The sequence below is a fragment of the Pogona vitticeps genome, chromosome 3 (assembly GCF_051106095.1).
Source record: "Pogona vitticeps strain Pit_001003342236 chromosome 3, PviZW2.1, whole genome shotgun sequence".
In the NCBI taxonomy this organism is placed as follows: domain Eukaryota; kingdom Metazoa; phylum Chordata; class Lepidosauria; order Squamata; family Agamidae; genus Pogona; species Pogona vitticeps.
The window spans coordinates 264433778-264454729 of record NC_135785.1 but is presented as its reverse complement, the minus strand read 5'-3'; the positions used below and the strand labels follow the sequence as shown (position 1 = coordinate 264454729).

The 20952-nt window shown below is 50.5% G+C and overlaps 1 protein-coding gene across 1 annotated transcript in view; it reads right to left on the bottom strand.

Annotated features, from left to right (window-relative positions):
* The window catches only part of ARAP1 (ArfGAP with RhoGAP domain, ankyrin repeat and PH domain 1), a 115504-nt gene that overhangs the window by 51634 nt on the left and 42918 nt on the right, over positions 1 to 20952 (bottom strand). The window contains 11 exon segments of the mRNA XM_078390560.1: positions 1376 to 1459; positions 2209 to 2408; positions 4274 to 4380; positions 5138 to 5196; positions 5199 to 5342; positions 6152 to 6272; positions 6939 to 7008; positions 7208 to 7366; positions 13034 to 13143; positions 17726 to 17796; positions 18566 to 18708. Coding sequence (XP_078246686.1) covers positions 1376 to 1459; positions 2209 to 2408; positions 4274 to 4380; positions 5138 to 5196; positions 5199 to 5342; positions 6152 to 6272; positions 6939 to 7008; positions 7208 to 7366; positions 13034 to 13143; positions 17726 to 17796; positions 18566 to 18708 — 1268 coding nt within the window.

Sequence of the window (20952 nt, the reverse complement as noted above, 5' to 3'; positions counted from 1 at the left end):
TCCCGTAAATGAGGTTTGAGACGGAGGGCTTCCAAAAGCATCGTCCAGCGTGCTCATCAGCAAAACAGTAACTGTGTTGCGGTCAGAGAGGGCAGGGCACCCCGTGCATCAGAAAGTGATGGGGTTGCACACGGCGAGCTCTTTGGCCGCTCCGGTTCAAATCCTGTTGATTAGGGGCAGCCAGTGGCACTAGAGCAGGGCTTCTGACTCCCGGGGGGGCGGGGCGGGGGGTGCCTTGAGAGGACTCAACTCCTATGCTCCACAGGTCCCAATGGGCTGATGATTCCCGTTGCAATTTCCGACACTAAGCAGCAAGATTTTCAACCCAATCTCTGAGAGAGGTTCCTGGCCGCCGGCTAGTCCACCCGCCCTGCACGCTCTTCCATCCACAAGAGAGAGGGAGGGGAACGGCCATCCCAAGGTGGCGGAGAAGAAGCCGCTTCTGCCTTCTTGCAGCTGATCCAACATCTTGGCCTGTAGTTAACCGGGTTCATCAACCCCTCCCCCTTTACTTGCAACGCAGCTCTCTTCAGCAGCCCTGGGCTTAAGGCACGCTCCTTCGCCTGGATTTCCCCCCCTCAAGTCATTCCACAAAAAGACAGCACCTCTTTCTTATACTCCCCCACCCCCCGTGTGGCTACATTTATGCTCCACCATCATCTCTCCCAGCCCTGTTTTATTATTGGGGTTTTTTTTTCCCCCAAGCAAAGACAACAGGGATCAGGGCTACCGTTGGGTAGACCCCCCTTTACAGGAAGGAGTGGCCCCGTGAGAGCCATGGGTGGAGGTGAACGGCCACGTCTGGAGGCAGCGATCTGGAATCCATTAATTCCACGGCAAACGGTTTGAAAGAGAAAGGAGCCTTTTGAGAGAGAAAAAGGAGTGCCCACCCACCTCCCCCAAAAAAGATGCATCTGCTTTTAAACACCAAAACGCGCTTTGCACTTCCTGGATTTCTCTTCTCTCCCGGCTCTCGAATGCGTTTGCTTTCTTTCCAAGCCCCAAAGGAGCTGAGCCCAAACGATGCCCCTCTCCTTCCCCTCCGTGGGCAGCTACCTGTGTTGCCTCCTGCAACGCCAGAGTTCACCCTGCCTCCCCCCCCACCCCACCTCTTGGGACTTTCAAAAGTTGCTTTTCTAGGGGGGGGGAACAGGGAGGCGACCAAAACCCAAGAGCGTAAAAGTCCCGCCACGAAGGCAGACGGACGTGGCCGTGGTCTGTGTCGCTCACAGGGCATTGGGTTCTTCCTCTGCAGCACCCCCCAATCCAAGAAGGAAAGGAGAGGCACCCCGCGACCACCACAATTAACACCCCCCCCCTCGCACCGCTCCCCTCCTCTCTGCCCAGCCGCGGCCAAGGGCTCCCCAGGTACCGTCTATCAGCTCCTCGGTCCAGACTTTCTTGTCCATCTTGAGACTCCGCACTTTGGTGACGCCAGGCCCCAGCCCTCGGTGCTCCCCTGCATCGGTGAAGCCAAAACAAAAGAGAAGAAAATGGGTCACGCAGAACAAAGGTCATAGAAGAGTTGAACAGGAAGGGACCTACGAGGCCATCCAGTCCAACCCCCCCCGGCTCGGTCCAGGAAATCCCAGGTCAAGGGCAGATCTGATAGATGGTGGTCCAACTTTCTCTCGAAGGCTTCCAGCACTGGAGTGCTCACGCACCTTCCTCCCAGGGTCATGGCTCTTCCTGGTATTTAGCCTAAGTGCTGACCCTAAAGGTCTCCCACAGCCAGGCCTTGTATATCGGGGTGGAGCCCCTCAGGCCATGAGGCCCAAACCTGCCCCACCACATTCTGCGTACAGGTGGCCAAGCTCCCTACTCTAGGATGCCAGATTTCCCTGCTTCTTCAGCATTTGCACAATTTTTAAAAGCTTGAAAAAAATGCCTCCCTTAAGGCTTAGCTTTTCTGCACCCATGGCTTCAAAGCTAAAACCTGCTGGTGTTTTTAGCCCCATCCTTTTAGTCTCCAGCCTCACCCGCCCCTAGAGTTTGGCCCTCGAGAAATCTTTGATCCTGAGCTTGTCCCTTCCCCCAAGGCTGATAAGTTTCACCCCCTTGAAAGCCTTGCAAGCTTCTCCTGGCGCTTCGCCCTTGGGAGACAAAATCTTTAAACGTGCTCCCCCCGTCTCCGGGGCCCAGTTCCCTCTCTGCCTGTCCCTCCTCTTTCTCCTCCTCCTCCTCCCCCCACCCGCCCTGGGACCGTACCGGCACATCTCTTGCAGATGACCACACAGAGGTTGATGGAGGCCCAGTCGGGCTTGGGGGACCCGCAGTCCGCACAGAAGCAGTTGGCCTCGGCCGCCCAGATCCTCTCGGCCACCTCCGAGTTGGAGAGGGCCTCGGCCACCGACTGCTGCATGGCCTCCACCCACTCCTCCTTCTCCTGGTCAGATTCTGCTATGAAGCTGGAAGAGAAAAAGCAGACAATGGTTGCACCGGGGAGCTGAGGAAGAGGGCCCCTCACCTATCGCCCAGGTGGCTGGGGAACCTGTCGGAGCGTAGACTTCAGCGGCCACACAAGAGTCTTGGGAGAACCTTAATTCTTTGGATTCCAAAACTGCTGTGCTGGCTGGGGGGGGGGGTGTCCTGGGAGTGACTGCCGAAGGAAGTAACTTTTCCCTGCTCTGGGTGTGTAATGGGTTCAAAGTTTGGCTTTTCATTGCTATGGACTGTCAGTTCAGAGGCTGGCTACAGGAGTATGTTCCAATGGGCGAGTAAAGATCGAGAACTCATGAAATGCAGAAAACTGGAATACTCCAGACCACTTCAGGAAAAAAGGAAATGTACAGGTTGTTACAGCTGATCATTCGAGGCAAAATAAATAGGGGGAGTGCAAGAAGTAGAATCCGGGAAGCCTGGTTTGGGCGGAACCCAACATCGTTGCTCAGAGCTGCCTTCTCCGAGCAACTCGGAATACTGATGATGAGGATGATGTCCAGCCTCCAGCATGAATGGAATGAGAAGGAGGAGGGGGTTACTATTAAGTTTTACATTGCAACTAGACAAATAAAAAAAGAATTGCAATATTAATTAAAAAACCACTGACTCATTAAACATTCGTCCCTTTGTATTTGTGAGTTCCAGAGACCCCGACGACTACGAAGGGATGAATATTGCTCCACTTTTATTTATTCATCCACCATAGGAAGAGAAGGAAAGCTAGCCTTCCCTCTCTGCCTATAGCTTTCCTACTCTGCCGATCAGCTGACTGGCAGGCCCATAGGCAGGCAGCCACCCCCACAGCCGGTCCCCCGCCCCCTTCCCCTCCCTCCCTTAGTAGCTGCCATCATCCTGCGCCACCGCCACCCATCGCCGGCTGGTGCAGTGGCCTTCACAGCCACGGACCTTCTGTAAGAGACACTGGCTGTCCTTTGCAAAGATGGCGGCTGCAGCTTCTTTTAGGGCAGGGAAGCTGCAGCCACCATCTTTGCAAAGGGCAGCTCGGGTTCCCTTAAGGGAGACCAAAGCAGTAAAAGCCGTTGAAGCGAGTGCCAGTGAATGTTGGCTGCAGAGGCAGCTGTGGCGCAGGCGGCCACGGATCGTGGCACCAGCACAGACTGCAGTAGCCAAGCGAGGGAGGGGGGGCAGGCTGTGGGGGGGGGAGGGATCCGCTTTTTTAAAACCCCGACAAACTGACAAAGCGATTCGTAGTTCGTCACTTCATGGGGAGGAGATTTACGGTTCGTCAACCTTGGTGGTTTGTCACCATCTCTAGTTGTAACTTACTACTAAACCTTCAGGAGGAGAACGATCATGTTGCTGCTAATGATAAAAACAATGATGAACACAACAGAAAAGGGACGCCAAAAGAAAAAAAATTCTGCAGTAGGATAAGAGAAAATCCGTCCGTCCGTTCACACGGTGATTCTGGCCAACGGGAGACAGAACAAGTTTTGAAAAGACCAGGGGAGCAGCGGAAAGGCCATGCCAAGTTTTGCGAGGGGTAGAGATGACTCATGCAACCAGCGGGGAACCTGAGGCAGTGAAATGTAGAAGCCCAACGCCAGGAAGCAAAGAATTTCTAAGGGTCTACGCTGCTTAACTGAGAACTTGGTGGGGTTGCCTCCCTAGACCATCATGGTATTTTAACCCCCTTAAAGGGCTAATTGTGCCCCCAGGTGCCTTGGAAGGACACGGTTGCCCATTTAATTTTAATTCTTCCTCGGAGGCAGCAAATGTGGCTTGTTGACTTTAACCAGCCACCTTTTGCCCTACCTGGACCCACCTTGAACCTCTCCACCCAGGGACATCTTTGAGCTGTCAGTGGTACCTGAATATCCGGTAGGGCGTTGTCAAGTCAAACCCCCTCCTGTCCACATCCTTGACGTTCCCGACATTCATTTCGATGTAGGTGATCCCAATTCCCAGGCGGAACTCCTAAACCAAGACGCAAGAAATGCCAGAGGTCGCTCAACCCCCCCCACACACACACACAACACAAGCTGTTGTACCATGAGAATCTTCACGGAAAAACAAATTACCATATTTTTCCGTGTAAAAGACAATACTTTTTCCTAAAATCATTGGAGGATAAATTGAGGGTCGTCTTTTACATGGAAGGAAGCTGAGGAGAAACCCACGTGGTAGCAAAACTGCCTACCCTGTGCTCATCAGTGGGGTCTGGAGGCACCTCCGTGCCATGCTGGGACCCCACCCCCTCCATTTCTGCTTCTGCTGCTACTTCACAGATCTGAAGCAGCAAGCACTGTTCCTCCTCGCCTGCAAGTGGATCCGGAGTGGGGCGTGCATGCATACCACAGGGCTTAGGAAATGGTGGGGTAAAGCAGCGATGAAAGGGCTGCAGGATCGCAGCCTTTGATCCTGCAGCCCTTTCGTCACTGCTTTCCCCCTCCACTTCCTAAGATCGCTGCTTTCCCCCTACACTTCTGCAGCCCTTTGACCCTGCTTTTGCGGGGCTTAGGAAGTGGAGGGGGAAAGTAGCGATCAAATTTTCTTATTTGGGGTTGGAAAAGTGGGGGTTGTCTTATACGTGGGGTCACCTTATACATGGAAAAATATGGCAAATCATAAAACAGTCAGAATTTACCATCAGGAATCAGGGCCAGGGATTCCGATGACAAGCACTGCTTTCCCAAAGGGCTGGATCCCACAGGTCACCTTGGTAGGTACATACCTCTAGGTTTTTGTAGAGGACAACCTTGTCCCCAGCCACCACCACGTACAGCTTGTTTTAAAACCCCGCAGCTCCAAGAGACCACATTTGTCCACGGAGTCGAAGCTGCCGCCCGTCGGCTGGAGGACAGATGCTCTCTCCAAACGCCGCGATTTCCTTTCGTCCACCGTCTTCTGAAGGGCCTTGATCCACTCATTCCGATCCGCTGTGGGCGAGCATGTCTGGTCAACAATGAGGATCCCTTGAACCTGGCGTCCAAAGTGTGCGAGGACTCGCCCTAAGCCAGACCTCCCCAGAGAAGGAGCTTTCCAGAAAACAGGAGCTCTCCGTGAAAAGGCACCTTCTCATGTCCTTGATGCCCTGTTTTGGAAGGCCCTCAAGACAAATCCTAATATCTGGGCACTTTGAAAGTGGAGGAGTGGTCCCCAGACACTTTGAGGTGTTCAAAGCTGAAAACAATTTAATTTTGGGGGGGGGGAATGAAGAAAGGAAAGCCAAAGGGAAACAAGAGCATTTATCCCCACCAGACACCTCCCTGGCTCATGTCTATCTCAATCATAGATTGTAAACCTTCAGGGGCAGAGACCTCTCCTGTTCACCTTCTAGCCCACCGCTGGTGCCGAAAAGAGTAAAAGTGAGCGATAGACATGCAAACCATTTCCCAAGAGGTCAACCTATCTCAAGAAGGAAGACAGGAAACCTTCGCAACTGATTTACCACTGCAGACCGAAGAGGAAGATGTGCATTTTCAAAGGAATGGAAAGAGAAGGAAGGAAGGGATGAACAGAGCTCTGGGAAGAGTTTCTATCGATGGTGGAACCCCCCCCCCCCGCATCCCAGGTCTGAAAATACCCAGGCAAGCCCATGGCTTTACTAGGCAGCCATCCTGCTCCAATCTTCAGCTTGCACCCAACCCCGGCTGCAAAACATTCTCCGTCTCTTGCCGCCACATCTCCAAATAGGCAGAAACCTTCCCCAGGGGTGAGCCTTGTGGCGGGAGGGGGTCTCACCTACCATCACTCTCCGCCCGGAAAGCAAAAGTCCTGTTGTTTGTGATAACCTCGAATTTCTGGTCCCCAATACTAGTCACCCGGGTGACCGAGGACACGGGGATGAGTCGTTTGGAGTAAATGTCCTGAAATGCAGAGGAAGACACCATTTTCGAAGGGAAAAACAGAGGAAGGGAGAGAGGGAGGGAGGAAAAGAGAGTGGAGGAAGTAAGAAAGTCAGGAAGAGGAAGGAAAGAAGGAAGGAAGAGGAGAGAGGGAGGAAGAGGAAAGAGGGGAAGGAAGGAAGGAAGGAAGGAAGGAAGGAAGGAAGGAAGGAAGGAAGGAAGGAAGGAAGGAAGGAAGGAAGGAAGGAAGGAAGGAAGGAAGGAAGGAAGGAAGGAAGGAAGGAAGGAAGGAAGGAAGGAAGGAAGGAAGGAAGGAAGGAAGGAAGGAAGGAAGGAAGGAAGGAAGGAAGGAAGGAAGGTCAACATATAGGGTCCACCCTTCCCCTGCAATAGCTCTTTTCTGCATGAGTCCTGCATTACCCCATGCTATACATTAGCAGCCTCTGTCTTGCTAACTTAACAGCTTAGGTGGCAGCTGCAGAATGACATACTGGGAAATAAGAGGGGACAAGGTAGGAAACTTTCAGACAAGAATCTGGTTTTTTCTTTCCTTTCAGATACGGAAGGTGATGAACTGAGGAAGGAGGTGGAAGGAGGTCAATGACTTGATGTAGAAAACGAAAGGGTTCTTCCCCCCCCATGCCAAGGCTCCTTCTTTCGCCGTACGGAAGCATCTCTGGGACTTACCTTTTCACTATCGAAGTATCGGAGGTAGTCGCCATCCAGCTTCACCCACCGCTTCTGGTAGATGTAGGACCTGAAGCCAGAAAAACCTCATGAGGTGGTCCCCCCCTTCGGGGCCGGACAAGCTCCTGGCTCAGAGAAGCGCGCAAGGCACGACACCCAGCGTCCCCCTTAACCGGCAGGTCTTCCCCAGCCAGCCCTCGAGATCCGTCGGTGGGGGACGAAAACCAGGCCCGAAGGAGGAGAGGGGCTTCGGGGGGAGTTCCGCTCACCCTTGCGGAGGGTTCTTGTCCAGCCATCCTGCCTTGACCACGGTGGATGACTCTGCTCTTCCTATCCTGTCGCTGTGGAGGCTCATCATGGCAAAGGACGGGCTGCTCCCGGGATAGGAAGAGTTCGGCCGGCCGTCCTTCCAGTGGTTGTGGCGGAGGCTGGAACAAAACGCAAAGCGGACACGCCGGTCGGAGCGCTCTTTTGCAAAGGAGTCTCGATGCAGATTGTGAACATTAGGATTGTGCATCGAGACATTTCTTGGGCCCATTGCTTTCGAGGGTTTTTTTTTTCTTTCCCACGGCAACCCCAAATTTTCACAGCCTGCTAAAGGTCCTCTAACGATTTTCCCTGAAACCCTGCCCCTGATTCTTTAGACGCTGCAGAGAAAGGGCAGCTAATCTTGGCAGGATTTCCTGATCAGAGCCCGTCCTGTAAATTTCAGGTTCGCAGCTTTGAAACTGACCAAGGCATGATCCTGAAATTGACCATCACAGGATGGTCAGGCGATGGGAGCAAACCCAGAGGGGGACGGAAAGGTTGGGTTGCCTTTCTAGTTGAAAAGGATTCTTATCAGAGGCTGAAAAGGGAGAAAACGACGGAGCTTGGACATATATGGAGGCGTATAAAACTATGCAAGGGATGGATATCAAGTGGAGAGAGGGAAGCTCTTTCCCCTCTCGTGCAAGACCAGAACCGGGGAGACATCGACTCCAATGGAAGGTTGGGAGAGGGAGAACAGACCAAAGAAAATCTTTCTTGACCCAGCGTGTGGTTAATCTGTGGAACTCCTTGCCACAGGACGTGGGGATGACATCTGGCCTAGAGGCCTTTCAAAGGGGATTTTCCTGGAGGAAAAGTCCATCACAGGTGACAAACCATGATGGGGATATATAATCTGCAGGTTTCAAAGAAAGGGAACTCCAAATGCAAAAGGCAGGAGAGGGGAATCAGGAGACTGGTATATCTAGTGGTCTCGTGGGCTCCCAGAGGCATCTGGTGGGGGCTACTGGAGATACAGGGAGTTGGACTAGAGAGGGCCCTTGGTCTGATCTAGCACAGGGCTCCTCATCTTGGGTTCTTATATGTTCTAATGTACAGTGGTGCCCCGCTTGACGATTACCTCGTTAGATAAGGAAATTGCTTAATGATGAGTATTTTGCTATCGCTATAGCGATCGCAAAACAATGTTTGTATGGGTTTTTTTCATTTAATGGGAACCGTTTTTCGCTTAATGACGATCAAAACAGCTGATCGTCTGGTTTTCAAAATGGCCACCCGCTGCGCAAAATGGCTCCCCGCTGTGTTTTAGGATGGATTCCTCACTATACAGGCACTGGAAAATGGCTGCCCTATGGAGGATCTTCGCTAGACACTGAGGTATTTCGCCCATTGGAATGCATTGAATCGTTTTTCGCTTGATGACGATTTTGTTCTACAGCAATTTTGCTGGAACGGATTACCATCGTCAAGTGGGGCACCACTGTAAGTCATGGGGGAGGGCTACAGCTGATGATTCTGGCAATCATAGCCCCCCCCCAATAATAATAATAATGATAAGAATTTTTCCGAGGTCTCCAGACATCACACCACCAGGACCGGTTGAAGTATCTCGAGTCAGCTAAAGCATTTTGTGGGTGCCAATCTTTCCTGACACGGGACAGCCGATCTGAAGCCTTCTAGGAAAAGACCGTTCCTGTTTCCCTCCACCTTTCGCCCGGCTTTTAGATTTGGGAATAAAACAAGCCTAGCAAGAAGGCTGACGTTTCAAAAGTGCTCTCTCACCCGGGGGAAAAAGCCAGCCCTGGTTAAGCCTTGCCCATAGAGAACATCATCAAATGATTTCAAGGACTGGGTGTCAAACTTTGGGGAGAGTGTTTTAGGGTTGAAGAAAAGCGAGGCTCAATGGGGGAGGCGAGCAAAAGGCAGAAGAGGATGGGAGAGGAAGTTTGAGCAATGGAGTGATGGGGCCCCAATCCTAATACGCTTCTGGTTTCGATCGGGGAAACAGTCTGCGCTAGCCTCGGATGGAAAATAAACAGTACATTCCAGATGAAGGCCCCGGGGTGCTTTTTCCTGCAACCCAAAGTGTCCAGCTTTAGCAAAGTCCTCAAAAGGGAGGGTTTAAGAAAGAGAACGCTAGCTAAATTTTGGCATCGCTCCTGGGTCCCAAAGCCAGAATCTTCCTCTGTATTATCTTACTGAGGAGTGCAAGGGTAACCCTGTGGCGCTCTTCTTGTCTGTCTGCTCTCCTCCAAAGGAAATTAAAGGCAGCAAGGTGGACCCCCCCGGGGGGGGCAGACTCTGGGAGAGGGCGCGAGAGGCTGCCAGTTCCTTTATGAGGTTTTTATTGGTTTGGGGGAATATTTCCAGTATGTTGTTTTCATAAAGCCCAACAACTGTGTTTCCCTGAAAATAAGACAGGGTCTTATATTAATTCTTGCTCCAAAAATGCAGTAGGGCTTATTTTCAGGGGATGTCTTTTTTTTTCCTGTTAAGCAATCTACATTTCTTCAATTACAGCCATGTCATCTTCTTCTGGTTGCTACACAAGGGTGGAGGGCGGGGTTTCACTTAACAGTGGCTTATTTTTGGGGTAGGGCTTATATTACGAACATCCTGAAAAATCCTACTAGGGCTTATTTTCAGGTTAGGTCTTATTTGGGGGGAAACGGGGTACTTGGGTGTTTTGGTTCCAGTCTGCAAACCGAAGATGGGAGCTCAGCAATCAGTTGTGCAGGTTTTGCGTAGATCCTCCAAAACACTGAAGTGTTCATTATTCGGGGGACGACTTCCCCTCCCAAGCTGATACAACCACATAGGCTAGGGGATACTCTAGTTCTCACCAAGAAAAGGAGCTTCTCCAACTCTGCATCAGCCCCTTCTCAAAAAATCCTTATTTATTTTGTATCATTTATAGGTTGCCTTTCCTGTGCTAAATGTTAAATGTTAAAGCCAGTGACACTGAAAGAACAATAAATGAGAGCTTAAAAACAAGATGCAATAGTAGTTTAGAATCCAATGATTAATTCAAAAGCATTTAAAGGTAGGTAGGTAGGTAGGTAGGTAGGTAGGTAGGTAGGTAGGTAGGTAGGTAGGTAGGTAGGTAGGTAGGTAGGTAGGTAGGTAGGTAGGTAGGAAGGACGGAAGGAAGGAAGGAAGGAAGGAAGGAAGGAAGGAAGGAAGGAAGGAAGGAAGGAAGGAAGGAAGGAAGGAAGGAAGGAAGGAAGGAAGGAAGGGAGACCGACCGACCGACCGACCGACAGACAGACAGACCGACCGACAGACCGACCGACAGACAGACAGACAGACAGACAGACAGACAGACAGACAGACAGACAGACACATAGACAGACAGCATCAACGTGTGTCATCCACACAACACAAGCCGAGAATCAAAACTCATGGGGCATAATCCATTAAGGAGCCAGAAAGCAGAGAGAATTTGAGATGATCCAAGCCACACAGCAAGAACGGGTCAATATCTACAATCCAATCTGTCCCAGAGGATAATTTCTTCCCTTCTGGTCTACTGGACAGGACAATAATGCTCGGAAAAACTGAAGGCGGCAGGAAAAGAGGAAGAGCAAATATGAGGTGGGTTGACTCTATAAAGAAATCCACAGCCTTGCATCTGCCAGAGCTGAGAAAGTCTGTTCTGGAGGTCAATCGATCCATCCATCTATCAGAAGACTGGGAAGTTGCTTCTGAGATGTAATCTGACCCTGCTACTTGTGATGACGGTTTTAGTTGTTTGTTGCCATTATTCATGACAATGTTTCAAAATGTTTCCCTTTGCAGGATGAAAAGCCTACCGTGGAAACATCTCCTGTGAAGATGGGACATGGCTTTTCAAAACTCTGTTTGTTGTTGCTACTCCTTCTGGGTCGTTTTTAAAAATCTATTCTTACTATTATTCATTCCAGTGTTCTTAAAGGTTGTGGTGTTAGCGTGGCTCTGTTTGCTTGCACTGACTCTACAGGCGCAAAACACTGAAACATTTGTTGTTAAAAAAAATCTCCAAAAATGCTCTTAAGTATTAAGTTGACAAAGTTATTGATAAAGTCATTCTTTGCCACTCCATTAAGTCACTTTGTTCCCATTCCCATTCGTTTCGAAATAAAACTTCACTGGACCTTTGTTACTTTCCCTCTAAAGTAATTCGTGACAGGTAACTAACTACACTGCCTGCAACCTGTGCCTTTTTCCGGGCTCCGTGGAAGAAGAAGAAAAAAGAAGCAACGAGTGCATTTCATTTCCGAGTCTCCCCATTCCTGTCCATCAACGACAGATTTTCGAAAGTCGACCGAACCCCCCCACACACACACACACACGCACACACACCTGCAATCCCCTCCCCTTTGCCCCAAGTTACCTTCTGCCCTCCAAGCTCCTCATGTGGATGGCAGGATCCCAGTGGAGGGGAGGCCCCCCAAGAGCACAGGGAGGGGGGAGACCATCTGGGTCTCTTGCTGCCCTCCTGGTTTGAACTGCAGATGCTGCCCTTAAGGGAGGGCAGTCTCTCCCCCCTCAGGGGGAGGAGGAGGGGGGGTTTAATGAATACACCACTCCTCCCCTCCTCCACTCGGCCTGGCCTGCGTGGGGCTTCCCCCAAACCATCAGACCCCTAAGCGATCGAGGCAGAGAAAGGAGCCTATAGATCCACCAGAACAACTTTAGCCGAGGGGCTGAGCTTGGCAGGGTGACTCTTTTCGGACTTGGGGGGGGGCGTTGGAGAGGTGCCATCCAAAATAAGGAAATCTGCCAAGCTTCTCCCAAGTCTGCAAGCCTAACAGGCATGCCCGACACACTCACTCAGTGACACGGGGGCCCTTCTTTCCTGGATAATAAATAACTAAAGAAACCACCTCCGGCCTGGGGGGCGGGGAAGTGGGGATGGCAAGGACTCAGCTTTCCTGGAATATAACAGAGGCAAACTGGAAAGCCGTCTCAACACACACACCGTTTACACACACACACACACACACACACACACACACACACACACACACACACACACACACACACACACACACACACACACACACACACACACACACACACACACACACACACACACACACACACACACACACACAGTTTCCCAGCATCTAATTCAAACTCTGCAAAATGGGTGAGCTCAGAGCTTTCCGCTCCCCGGACAACTTTCCACGTTCACTGACCCTTGAAACATTCCTTAGACAGAGGATCGGATCTTGGATTCTACGCTTCAGGGGATTTGGCGAAGGGAAGGGGCTTCCTCGGGCTTCATCAAAACGTCTGTCGGAGGAGAATCATCCTCCGGGCAGAAATGCAGGGGATGGCGCTGACACAGCTCCCCTGTGGGCCCACAGCACCCCATGATGTGGGGAGCAGACGCGAGGGATCAGGGTAGGCAATCCGGCTGCAGCAGAGGAGGTGGGGGTTCGGCCCTGTTTTGCTAAAGCTGAACTGCACCTCCTCTGAGCTATTCTCTACCCCAAAAGGAGAAAGAAAGAAAAAACCCAGGCGCCTATTCCTGGCTTCTTCCCCAGCAGCCGGGAACCCCACTGAGTATCCCTGACCACCGATGCAGGAGTGGCACCCCCATTTCGGAAATAAGCAAATTGAAAGACTGGGAAATGAAACTTCAAAACTGCTGAGCCATCAGCCGTTCCTCCCAGAAGCTTTCCCCTCCAGTCTTTGCAAGGGTTTTTTCCCCGCCCGATTCTTCCCCTGGCACAGAGGATGCAAGGAAACCACCTTCTAGCACAGCCTGAATATTCAGGACTCTCCCCCCCCCCCCCGTAAAGACAGAGCAGAAAGGAAGAAGCAAGCCCCTCTCTCACCTGGAGGGCGATTCGGCCTTGAAGTAGTCCTCAATCAACTCATCTTCACTGAGCAGGCTGCTGATCCGGGCCACGCGATGGGTCTCCAGCGGCGTGGTCTCCCCCTCCTCCTGCCAAGAGAGGACAGGATCCGGCACTTAGTGCTGAAGTCAGGCTCAGGCCACGGAATTCACACCCGTCGCCCCCGGGGAGCAGAGATGCCAAAAAGGAGCAGAGAAACACCAGCCCTCGATTCGTTCCTCTTCGGCTGGAGGAGCCTCGAGCGTCACCTTCAATGCGAACCGATTTTGTTCAGCAAAAAAGGTCAAAGACTCTATCCAACGTCTTCAGCTGCCTCTGAAAAATGAGGCTGAAAAATCTTGTTCATCTTTACGACAACACAAGGTCAAGACGCTACCGAATATAAAACACTGCAATAATTGTGCTGGAACATCTGCCTCTCCTAGCTGTATCTCCCTCTTAACAGCAGATCCACCTTCAAAGCTTCAAAAAGTAATCAGAGATTTGTCACTCCTTACCTTCTGGCCTCTTGCTGTCATCTACAACATAGGGTAATTTAAACACCTGCCATGGTCATTGTTTACAGAACAAAACCGGGTGGATTAAAAAAACAATGACTTTTTAAAAAAAAATCAAAATGAGTTAAATACACATGTAAAGGTAAAAGGTTGCCCTTGACATTTAGTCCAGTCATGTCTGACTCTAGGGGGCGATGCTCATCCTCGTTTCCAAGCCATAGAACGAGCGTTTTGTCCGAAGACTTTTTCCGTGGTCACGTGGCCAGCATGACTAGACATAGAAATTTTTTAAATTATGAAAATGTAAATCATCAAAAATAAAATCTGATTTTCAAAATTCAAATAATGATTTAAATCAGTTTGATTTAAAACCAATCCACCTTGGAACAAAGCCTTTGAGAAAGGAAGTGAATATCAAATAGGGGGTCTTCAAGGTCATCAACAATTAAAAAAAACTCAAAGGAAAAGCTCTAAATATCAAGCGGAAGTCATGATCAGGTATGAAATACCACACTGACTCATACGATTCACAGCTGTTGCCTCCAAGCCAAACCAGCCACCGACTCACTATTTAAGTGCCAGGTATATCTCTATGAAAATCTGCCACGTGATCTCACTCTTATGTCTGAGGAACTGCACAACGTTCCACGAAAGCTCACATGGAAACAGAGCACTCTGTAAAGATGGCACAACATTTTTGTCTTTACTTTTAAAATTTTATTTCATTTTTTGCGTGATGCAGCAGCACAGACAAACACAGCTGCATTTACTAAAACTTCACATCCTTTTTGCTCCAATGGGCTCCCCAGTCTGTGAAGCATAGAAGAATTCAAGATTTCTGAATTCCCCGACTGAAGGGCACACAAGTTATTTATTTATTACTTACTGATTCAACTTTTAGACCGCCCAGCTGGCTTAGGCCACTCTGGCTGGCAACCCACTTTTGACGCCTTCCCTCTCCCGTTTTCCCTTTTAAAAATTTGCTCGTTCTCCAACAACTGCTAAGAAATCAGGGCCAGATTGTCCAGGGAGACCGAGATTTCCGGACACTTGCGTCCACGTGCTGCCGTTCTGGACGTCAGATTTGACTCCATCCGTCAAACCTTTTGGGCAGAGAGCAGCTTAACCAGGTTGTGCAGGGATGATGGTTAGCGGGAGCTAGTATGGAACTGTCCTTCCACCTGATCCCACCCCGGTCTTCTCCTGACCCACACTGGGTACACAGTGGGGACCTCCACCTCGGTGGCCCAGATGTTTTCCTCCAGGTATCTCAAGATGCAGGGGGGCAGCTCATAACAGCTCGCGCGCTGAGTCTCCAAGATGGCAGAATCACACTTCGATTCTGTTCTTTTGCTGTTGCAAAAGCTTGACAAACACCCGCTGCCCCTCCAAAAAAAACGCCAATTTCTGTTTTTTCACCAAGGACTCCAGTGGCCAAACCCAGAAACCTCTGGATACGAAGGATACCACTGTTCTGAACTGGGGAGCAATCATGCTCTCTGCGCACCTCTGTGCTAGGGGCAAAGATCGATTCAGCAGAGGCTTCCCTTTCCTGCGTAGGAACATATATGATTTTTTTTTTGGAACCAGCCTTCCTTCTTATGGGATGAGGAATGGAAAAAAGGAAGGATGTTTCCTTCAAGAAAACACTAGCCAGCTATGGGTCTAGAATTCTTTCAGTTTGGAAAAATTAACATTAAAAAAAAAAACGTCTGGACTACGAATAAGAGGGAACACCTTTTAAACTGATCACATCCTTTTTTCACCGAACAGGGGCCAAGGCCAGCCTGAAGCAAAGACAGCATAGATGCCATCGGCCGCAGCGCCTGGACCGGCATGGCAAACTGGCACAGTTCCATTCAGGTGGCAATAACAGACGGAAAAGAGAGAGGCTTGTAAGTGCAAGGGCCCTCTCCCTCCAAGGCTGGATCTTCTCTGTCCCTACCCCACCACAAAACCCATCTGCCGGAGCATTACCGCGAGAGGAAGATTGCAAGACCCTTCTCTGTTCTCTGGCAGCGGGAACCACCGGGCTGAGCGCTCTCTGAGAAGCGGAGGGGCCCTTTCCCTCCCTCTGCCACGTCAGTAGAAAAACCGAGGACAGGTTATGAACTGGGGATTCCAGTGGTTGCAGAGAAATGGGAACTGGGCAGAGGAGAAAGTCAGAGTTTCCTCTGCTGTGTTTAAATACAGAACAGGGGTGCAGCACGTGACTCAACAGAGCATGTGAGAAAACTCATTCTCCGGGAAATGCATTACTCTATTTTTAAAAAAAGGGGGGGGGGAGAGGAAGGTCAGCAGAAAGCAATCACTGCCACCACTCCGGCCTTAATCCCTCAAGTTAGGGTGGACAAAACGTGACTACTTTGGACTGGAGGCCAGGTTTTTTTTTTGGGGGGGGAGGCCATGTCAGAATTCTGAGTGAGTCCTAACAGTAATCAATGCCCACGCCCTGTTTTGCTTGCTATGTAATGATGTCCAAGGCCAGATGCAGAGGACAATCCTATGCCATGACAAACAGACATCTTTTGTTCTTCTAGGGAGCATCGTCTCTAACGACATGCTGAACGTATCAACAGTTTTGACCCTGCTCTTCCCAAACGCTGGAGCGGGGAGCAAATACGGAAGAAGGAAAGACACTCCTGCTTGCTTGCCGATTGGGGAAAGGGGTCACGGGACCAAGTGGGTCAAACCGCAGGCCAAGAAAGGGAGAGATTTCAAACACAGCACAATATTAAGGCTGATCCTAAAAAATATACATAAAAATGCCACAGGTTTGGGAAAGAGGGAAGGATAATTTCCCAACACAAGTGCAGCCCAATTTATCAAGAGGCTGTTGAGAAGAACTGTGCCTTTTAATAGGATTTTAAAAAAATATTAATGTTACTATTGACACACAACGAGGCTCGACAGCTCCTTGATAGGGAAATGGGAACGATGATGCTCTGGTACCAACCCAAGGCCCCCACATGGGTGACACCATCACGGGCCCCCAAGAATGTCATGCACAACATCAAGGGCTCTTGCTGCTTCGCCTGCCAATGTGTTCTCTTTGCCATCTCTGGCCAACCTAAGCCCCCTTGACAGACATATTACAAACGGCCCTCTCTCTGAACCAGAGAATCAACGGACCTAAATCTGACATCAGGAGTGGCCACACACAAAAACCTGTCGCAGAACATTTGAGTACCTAATGACGAGCTCAAGCAACAGGAAGCCAGATTGCGGTGGAATCTCATTTAGAGCAGTATGACGAGGGAACCCGAGAGGTGGGTGAGCGCTCCGAAATGGGTGGCCTTCAAGGGAAACGTAGACAACCCCCTGGCCGATCTGGTTCAACTGGGATCCCTGCACGGAGCAAGGGGGGTTGGAACAGGATGGCCTTTAGAGGCCCCTTCCAACTCAATGATGTTCTGACCAACGGGGTGTCCGGGACATCCACATCTTTCTCTCCTGACCTCTAGTTCGTCTCTGCACCATACTGGGTATCCCCTACATCTGTGGTTCCCAAACTGGGTTCTTGGACTGCAATTCCCAGAAGCCTTCTGTGCTGGCTGGAGTTTCTGAGGGCTTCAGTCTGAGATGACCTCAGGCTGCTCAAGGCTGAGAGCCACCGGCCAGAGCCATGACCAAGTCTAAAATCCCAGGCCGATTCCCCTAGTTTGCCACTTGTGTCAACTATGCTACCTTTTAAAGAGATCAATGACATTATTCATAGTCCTGTTCTTTTACTAATTAACCTTATCTGTACCTTATCTGTATCCCCACTTGGTCTTGGGGACTGGAGACAGGAAAGATCCCATTCAAATACAATAATGGGTGGTTAAGGTCCCACAATGTTTGGCTCTCTCTCTTTTTTCTGTCCTCCTGCTTTTGCAATCTCAACCAGATTCTCACAGGTGCGGTGCAAGGAAGGTCTAATCCTTCGGGATGGGACGGGACGGGGGGGGGGCTGACCCTCAAGACAGCTCCAGCAGAAAAACCACATGACGCTCATGTTGAGTCTGACGGACCAACCGACTCAGCTTCTGCCCTACCCCTGGCGAGAGCCGAGCGGCCCCCTGGGCCAGGCGGAAATGCTCGCCGAAGCGCTTCCTCAACCCGCACCTCCGCGGCCGGCCCCTGCTTTCCCGAGGGCGCCCCAGACAGACACTCAAGAGAGGGAGACGCTCACCTTGTCCGTCATTTCTTCCACGGGGACGGCTAATTCCTCCACGAAGAGGACATCTTCATAGTCGGAATCATCTGTGGAAACATGCCCAGTTAGGAAGCTCCGTCTGTACGTGGAGACGCCCACCCTCCTCCATCCGGACGCCGGTTCTCCTTGGCCAGGGTTGGCCTCCCCACCTGGAGCAGACCTTCCATGATCTGAGGGAGAGGGAGGCCTTCCCATAGCTTGGCAACCCAAGAACCAGCTAACCGGGCTTGCCTGCCAGGGACGGAACCTGGGCCCTTTCACAAAGCACTGGTCACCTGGGGCACAACAAGGTCTCTGCAATCCACTGGAAGGGCCAGGTGTTCTCTCCACAACCACCCCCTCATTACTAGGATGGCCTGGCGGACAGACACCTTGGTCAGTTCATCCATGGGCGTCAACCGATCAGCCCACGGGATTAAATCAACACGTGCGTGTTCAGTTTTTAATATTTTACCATTGGAATTCAACAGTATGCAACGTGCAGCGTCCAGCAGCTCACAACGCCATGAATGGGTAACTGTTTTTGGGCAGCTGATGGCTCGTGAGATTCAGAGCAAAGAAAAAAGGTTTGTTTCATTGGAGTTTTTTATTTTGTTTTTAAGTTTGTGAGGGGGGGGGGGTTGGTACTGCACATCCCAGCCACTAGAAATAATAATCCGAAACACGCCACTTCTCCAAGTTGCAAAAGTGAGTTCATATTGGAAGCTTCAAAATGCTGTCAGAAATTCCAGGAAGTCTTAAAGTGCTCGGGTTTCAGAGTGCAGCCTCGCTCTCAAAATCTGAATGGCGCAAAGCAGGGAGACACAAGACACTCACCGAAGTCAGGCTGCAGAAGGGGGGGAGGTTTCAAAGGCCCCTCGGGAAGAGCGTGCTGTTCCAGGAACTTCGCCCGAGGAAAGAGGGTGGGGGTGACAGCAGGGGCTTCCTCCGCGTCCTGAGGATTGTCCTTCACGGGAGAACTGGAAGGTGAAAACAGAGATCACCCTTGTGGGGGGGGGGAAAATCAGTCACGGAAGGCAAAGGCATTCTTTTCCTCCCATGGCTTAAAACCTCCTGCCATTCATTTTCACTTGTTGTTGTTGTTGTTGTTGTTGTGGTTGTGGTTGTGGTTGTTGTTTACAACTTTGTGTCCTTCTGTTAGCTGGCTACACCCCACGGTTTAACCCAGCCTTGCCCAGCCTCGCGCCCTGCTGCTACGAGGGACTACACCTCCCGCCGTCCCTTGTGGGCTCCCCTGCCAGAACAGCTGTTGGGAATTCCACTCTATCCCACGGACACCACACGGCAGAAGGACAACACCAGTGGATTTAAAATAGACACAGGAATTTGATTCAATGGATAAACAACTGTTGCCTGTGGTTGTTTTTTTTGGGGGGGGTTGTTTTGTTTTGGACATGAAACTCTCACAGTCTTGCACTCTACTGGAATGTTTTCATTCATTTATTAATCATATTTATTTTTTTAAACTTCTAAAGAGTTCATCTGGCCAATGGTCACTCTGGGCAAGGTACAACAATAAAACATTATAAACATACCATTCAAATAAGCAACGCACTGAAATGTAGTGACAGATTTTACTTTCTTGGGCTGCATGATCACTGCAGAGGGTAAGAGCAGCCATGAAATTAAAAGACACCCGCTTCTTGCGAGGAAAGCGATGACAAACCTCGACAGCATCTTAAAAATCAGAGACATCACCTTGCTGACAAAGGTCCACATAGTCAAAGCTATGGTTTTTCCAGGACCGTTGTATGGAAGTGAGAGTTGGACCCTAAAGAAGGCTGACAGGCGAAGAATTGATGTTTTTCAATTGTGGTGCTGGAGGAGACTCTTGAGAGTCCCCTGGACTGTAAGGAGAACAAACCTATCAATTCTAAAGGAAATCAACCCTGAGTGCTCACTGGAGGGACAGATCCTGAAGCTGAGGCTCCAGTACTTTGGCCATCTCATGAGAAGAGAAGACTCCTTGGAAAAGACCCTGATGTTGGGAAAGTGTGAAGGTAAGAGGAGAAGAGGACGACCGAGGATGAGATGGTTGGACAGGGTCATCGAAGAGACCAACATGAATTTGGTACCAAACTCCAGGAGGCCATGGAAGACAGGAGGGCCTGGCGTGCTCTGGTCTGTGGGGTCACCAAGAGTCGGACACGACATAACAACTAAACAACAGAACAGAACCATGAACCAGAATACTGGTTAGGTGTGATGTTAGCCCCCACCCACCCCCAGGCTTTCCAGAAGGTCCCAACAGGACATTTGCTGAGCTGTTCTCATGCATTGTAAATGGCCCCCCTTTCTCCCTGCTGCCCCTCTCTGTGGCCACCAATTCCAGTTCAAGCTCCCTGAAGGAGGCTCTCCTTCCAAGCCTTCTTCAGAGGGACGCCCCCAGGTCGAGATCAAAAGGTAACCATCAAACTGAACCATGGAGGGGAACAAGAAGAAAAGACAAGGCTTTGCAGCAGCAACAGGGAGATACGGAAATTCTCCCGTGGAATCTTGGAAACAAGGCTGGCTTTGGTCTGCAGCGCTCTGAATGTTTGACTTATCATCTCCCCCCAAAAGTCACTTTTCCTAGTTCTCGAGCTCCTGAGCCAACAGAAGGGGCACTCAGCTCTAGCACCAGTTCCCGGCAGTCGTCCTGCAAGGTGTTCATCCACCGACCCTCACGACAAGCGTCAAGGTTTCTCTCGGGCTGTTCTTGGTGGAAGCAGAACCTGGAGTGAAATCTGCCTTCTCTCTCGGTTGCCACTTCCTCTCTTGCTTCCCTCCACCCTCAGGAAACTGTGCAAGACTTAGAGAGTGATTTCTTCAACCCTAGGAAAAGGGCAGGCTAGGGGATTCCCCTGGAAGCCAAAGAGATTTAAACGCACATGCAAACGCGCCTGTCCGATTTCGGTACTTCTGCAGGTGCCTTTATAGAAAGGTCCATTTCGAATGGAGGCCAAGCCTGAAAGGTCCGTATGATCTGACTTATGGGAAACAGATAGGAAAAGATAAAATGCTTTCCGAAGCAAAACAGTGAGGTCCCTGCAGATAGAAAACTAGCAGGTCAAGGGAGAACTTCTAGACCTCTGGCTCTGGATTGAAAGTGGGCGGAAAGCAAAAGGAAGCATTCATGTCCAGAACCGACTCCGTCAAGCTGTAGCATTCCGGAAACGGTAGTCTGAAAAAAAGTAACATTTCCAGCCTTGGAGAACATCTCA